The sequence below is a fragment of the Zerene cesonia genome, chromosome 17 (genome assembly GCF_012273895.1).
Source record: "Zerene cesonia ecotype Mississippi chromosome 17, Zerene_cesonia_1.1, whole genome shotgun sequence".
In the NCBI taxonomy this organism is placed as follows: Eukaryota; Metazoa; Arthropoda; class Insecta; order Lepidoptera; family Pieridae; genus Zerene; species Zerene cesonia.
In genome coordinates, this window is record NC_052118.1 from 80,362 (window position 1) to 85,787 (window position 5,426).

A 5,426-nucleotide genomic window follows, 5' to 3' on the forward strand; every position below is an offset into this window, starting at 1 on the left:
TGTGGGGGTGGGGGTGGGGCGCACCTGCTGCAGCGCGCGGTCCAGCGTGATGAAGGTGCCGGAGCGGCCCACGCCGGCGCTGCAGTGCACGACGACGGGGCGCGAGTCGGGCGCGGGCGGGCAGCGCTCGCGGAAGGCGCGCACGAAGCGGGCCAGCGTGGTGGCGGGCTCGGGCACGCCGAAGTCGGGCCACGTGGTGAAGTGGAAGTGCGCCAGCACGCGCTGCTCGGCGCCGCGGCACACGGCCAGCTCGGACACGGTCCAGTCGGGGAAGCGCGACTCGTTGAGCGTGGTGACGGCGATGTCGCCGTAGTACACGGGCCGCGTGTCGTAGGGCCAGTAGCGGTCGCACTTCTCGCGGCCCTTCTCCACGCAGCGCGTGAGCATGACGATGGCGCGCGAGCCCGACTCCCAGCACATGCGCCAGAAGTCGTCCCGCGTGCAGTGCAGCGGGCCCTGCGTGACGATGAACTCGCGCGGCGAGTTGTGGCCCGGCACGTAGTTGGCGTTGATGTAGTCCGAGCCCTCCTCGTCGTCCACGGGCTGCAGCTTGTAGCGCGAGTGGTCGTAGGGCAGGATGTTGGTGAAGCGGTTCTTGGGCCGGTTGCACGGCAGGTCGGCCGCCGTGCACGGCTGCTCGCGCCCCACGTGCTTCAGCTCCTCGAACTCTTCGCTAAATCTGATGCGGAAATTGAACCGATTTTGAAGTCTTTGACTAGTATGAACGTTTTTTCAGTTATAGAATACATCGACGGTCACTACAGCTATCGGCATGAGACTCATATATTACAACACTCAAGACACAAGAAGCGTCTAAATTGAGGTTTGGTTTATTTTCACCGAAAGCAACATTTATTTAATAGACTTTATAAATATAAACAATGTATTTGAAATGAAATTGGTAAGAGTCCTCAGAAATAAGAATTCATTATATACGAAACTTCTAATGAGTGTACCAACAAAAAAAGTGCTATATTAGTATATAGTTGTTATGCTTGAAAAGCAATTTGATTAGTTAAAAAAAATAATAAAGTATTTTCAAAGTGTCAAAGGTAATAATACACTATGGAACGGGAGCCACGCAAGCATCGAGAAGAGGAGGAGACGGAGGGTTACCGGAAGTCAGAGTCGGCGGACATGAGGCGGTAGTGGTCGAGGAAGTCAGCGACGCGCACGGGGCGCGAGGCGGGCTGCAGGGCGCGCGGGGGCGCGGGGGCGCGGCGCTGCGCCCGGCGCCGCCGCAGCGCCAGCAGCGCCGCCGCGCCGCCCGCCGCCAGCGCGCCCGCCACCGCGCCGCCCGCGATCCACGCCGTGTTGTCCGCCTCTGCGACACACACCGCACGCGTTAGCACGCAACAGCACGCGTCAGCACGCGACGGACGACACGCACAGGATCATCCAACGAGGGAACTTTACCTTTTTGAAGTTCGCTCGTTTGATGATGACGATGATGATAAACACGGCAAAGATATCGATCGATTCTATATTCAAATCTAATTTTAAATGCGATTTGTTCAAAGTAGAAATAACAATAAAGGTAGTCGTCCTGTTCAATTTCCATGTAGCATACATATAGTATGCATTGTTGAACTAGTTTTGCAAAATGAATTCAATGAGAGATACCCATATTTCGTGGAGGCACAAGCGAGGCCACGCGAATCAAATCACAATGTTATGGTTTGACCATATTTACACTTCTGAATACCTTCAGTCCACGTTATCTCGTTAGTAAATCAGTGAGTAGCTTTCGTTTCAAGTATCGAAACTACCTTCTAAATTCTACGAATCAGCCTTAGTACCCGTTATAGTGTCTGTCACCATATACCTATTATTTCATCTTTGATAGTATTGTAAGTATGATAAGTATTTTATAGTTAATACATTATATCTTATTTTTAATTTCTTGCCTTATTTAATCCTACATAGCTCTTACTTATATGTTTATGTTTATTTTTATTTATATTCCTACGCACCAACCCATCCACACACCCACACCAACCACACATACACACACACACACGTGCTCACACACACACACACATACACACACACACGCACGCACGCACATCACACATGCTGTAACTCCAACTGTCAATAGGGGTTTCTGAAAATCAGTGCTGCTAGTTGACTCAAAAGTCACTGCAGCTTCATACTGAGAGGCCCCTTTTGATAACAGAAGTTGCCGCACAGTACTTGAGTTATTTTTTAGGTTGTAAGTTTTAATGTGTATAGTTTGTTTTTTCTTTGTTCTAGTTTTTAATTTATTTACTGTTTTTTTTTCTGTGTGGCTTGTTATCAATAAATGTTTTTATTATTATTATTATTATTATTATTAAATAATCAGCATAGATAAGTAAACTTTGTCACAGACTACAAACGTTATCAATTTGATTGCTATCAAATTATCGATTATTCGTGTTGCTCGGGGAAATATTTGATATCTTGCTTAGCGCAAATATTTCATTGTCCACATTGTCTTTTATCAGTAGAATCTCTATAATTTAATATTATATGTATGAATCTTGGTATATTAATATATCATGACGAGAATTTTTTTATTTTAATAGAGACGATGAAAGATTTTAGCCAAATCAATCCAAATTTAAGCACAATTTTATATTATGTGTCCGATACAGGTAATTGTTTGCGCGTTTTCACGTTATATCTCCGTGTACGGGTCGTATACGCGTGCTATATGTACGCGTGTTAAAACATGTGTGTTTATTTGCGAGTAAGCTTCGGATTCTGTGTCGAGTCCATGTGGTAGAGCGCGGGCTTATATAGATATATGTAGATGCGTTTTTTGCGTGTGGTGTGCGGGTCGGTGTGTGAGTGCGTGTGTGTGTGTGTGTGGGTCAGTGTGTGTGTGTGCGGGTCGGTGTGTGTGTGCGGGTCGGTGTGTGTGCGCGTGTGCGTGTGTGTGTGTGTGTGTGTTTGTGTGTGGGTCAGTGTGTGTGCGGGTCGGTGTGTGTGCGCGTGTGCGTGTGCGCGTGCGCGTACCGGTGTAGACGGCGGTGTAGGCGGTGTCGGTGAACTTGTCGCGCGCGGTGAAGGCGCGCAGCTTGACGTAGTACTTGGTGTTGGGCTTGAGCGGGCCGTTGCAGTAGGCGCGCCCGCCCACCTCGCAGCGCTCCGAGCCGATGGTGAACTCCTCCACGGCCGACGAGTGGAACGGGTAGTACGGCTCCGTCACCTGCGCGCACACTACTTGTCAGAATTGTGGCTACAAAGTTTAACAATATTTGTTACCCGACCGCACAATTCGTAACAAAGTCTAAGTCTTATTTTTTCTTTAGCCATTTAAGTTAAGTTAAACATTGCACAACTACAGATTACATCTATCGTTATAAGAATGAATGAATATTCGGGCGCACCTGGTAGGGCGGCCAGACGGGCTGGTTGTGCACGTCGCGCCAGGAGGGCAGGCCGGCGGGCGTGTCGTTGTGCGGCTCCTCGGCCAGCACGAGCGTGTAGGCGGTGACGTTGCCGTTGGCGGGCGAGAAGTAGTCGGCGCGGAAGCGCACGGCCACGGTGGAGGAGGTGCGGCGCACGGGCACGGGCAGCGCGTGCGCGCGCGGCCGCGGCGGCGCGGCGATGGCCATGTGCTGGCGCCAGCGCGCGCTCGCGCCGCGCCCCGCGCTCGTCTCGCCCGCCAGCGCGAACTCGTACGTGCCGCCCGCGCGCAGCCCGCGCACGGCGCCGCCCGTCGCTGCGGGGGGACACACCTCACTCGCACCGATCACACTTTATTGGCTTCACGGATGACAGGGATGTCACTATTTTTTCTATTACTACTTACTAATTTAAGAGACCTAGCAGATCAGGGACGTCGGCTAATCTTTTTCAGTTTTGTATAAAAAGACTAGGGCAGTGGACTTTCGTCTGGTACCAAAAGAAGTCATATTAAAGTGCTCAAAAGTCTTACTTAAGTTTCTAAAAAAGAACGAAGAAACGAAGACTTAGTTTTTTTTCTATTGAAATGGTTTGTGTAAGCTGGGCACCAGATCTGACCAATATAATTGAAATTAACGAAGGCCAAAACTCTCCAATCTTGCTGAATGTAGAGTTCACAGGGGAGCAGGAAGTCATGGGGGAGGTCGTCGGGGAGGTTGGTGTGCGGATGGGCAGCTCACCGTCGGGTGGGAAGTGCACGGTGGTGCGCAGGTCGGGCTCGCCGGCGGGCCAGTAGTCGAGCAGGAAGCGCAGCAGCTCGCCGTGGCGGTCGGGCTCGGGCAGCTGCCACTCGAAGGCCAGCTCGGTGGGCTTGGCGTCGCGCGGCTCGAAGCGGCGCGGCGCGGCGGGCGGCGCGGCGCGCGTGCGGAACGAGCCCGAGCGCGCGCGCGACCGCGTCAGGATCGTGGCCGGCGTGCCCGCCCGCACCTGCGCGCACACGTCTTACACTACCCGCGACAAACCGATCCGATCCGACGTCTGTCCCTCCAAGACTACACTCATATTTTTATTTATTCTTCAACGTATGCAGAGTCATGTAAAACAATATGAAATTTAATCAAATGAAATTGATACAAAAGGTTTTTGTATACGATCGGCGGAAATTGAAAGTTTTCCGTTTTTAATATCGTATCGTTCGTCTAAGTGTAATAATAGTTCAGAGGGTAGCCACAGTAGTGACCGTATATCGAGCTAGCGGTCACCTCGACGGTGAAGGTGTAGAGCGTGTAGGGGCGCAGGCCGGCCACGGTGAGGCTGGTGTCGGGCGTGGCGAGGCTCTCGAGCTGGTCGGCGGCGGCCAGGTACTGCACCTCGAAGTCGGTGAAGTCGCCGCCGGGCCGGTCCCACGCCAGCGTGATCTCGCGCGCGCCCACCTGCGTCGCGTTCAGCTGCGAGATCGCCCGCGGGACTGCGCACACGCACCGCTCGTCTCAGTATTCGTTTATTAGCTCACCGGGCTGTATCTCATGAGTGCTAAGGTCTCATATTATAAAAAACGATATTGTATTTACTGTTACCATTTAGACGATGTTACGAAAGATATTATATTTTTGCATTCAATTAGAGAAAACAAAAACATTATATTAATAAGAAAACTCTAATTTAAAGCGAATCTATAAATTTGTGTAAATATAATAATGTATGGATACTTAGTGTACACAGAACTGCACCAACACCAAAAAAAATGACACCAACCACCTCACCAATTTACACTTTTAAGAAACCCATTTATTAACATTTAAATTGTTAATAATGTCCATTTTATATATTTTAAAATTGTTATTAAGTAATGAAAATAACATTCGAAATCGTAAAAAATTTAAAAGAAAAACGGTATCTAGTGTTAAATAAGAATTTATTAAAAAGTATCTACACAAAGATGAGTATTATCATTAGCTACAACATTCCAATCCCAAGCTGTGATAGAAGGAAACATAACAATTTGAGCAGAACAAGATTAAAGAAAAGTTACT

The 5,426-nt window shown here is 49.6% G+C and overlaps 1 protein-coding gene across 1 annotated transcript in view; it reads right to left on the minus strand.

Moving 5' to 3' along the window:
- Window positions 1-5,426, minus strand: part of LOC119833324 (tyrosine-protein phosphatase 10D) — a 22,298-nt gene that overhangs the window by 3,133 nt on the left and 13,739 nt on the right. Inside the window, exons 14-19 of the mRNA XM_038357310.1 lie at window positions 4,656-4,861; window positions 4,134-4,380; window positions 3,375-3,709; window positions 3,001-3,193; window positions 1,117-1,324; window positions 25-679 (exon numbers count right to left, since the gene is read on the minus strand). Coding sequence (XP_038213238.1) covers window positions 25-679; window positions 1,117-1,324; window positions 3,001-3,193; window positions 3,375-3,709; window positions 4,134-4,380; window positions 4,656-4,861 — 1,844 coding nt within the window. The remainder of the gene's footprint in view (window positions 1-24; window positions 680-1,116; window positions 1,325-3,000; window positions 3,194-3,374; window positions 3,710-4,133; window positions 4,381-4,655; window positions 4,862-5,426) is intronic.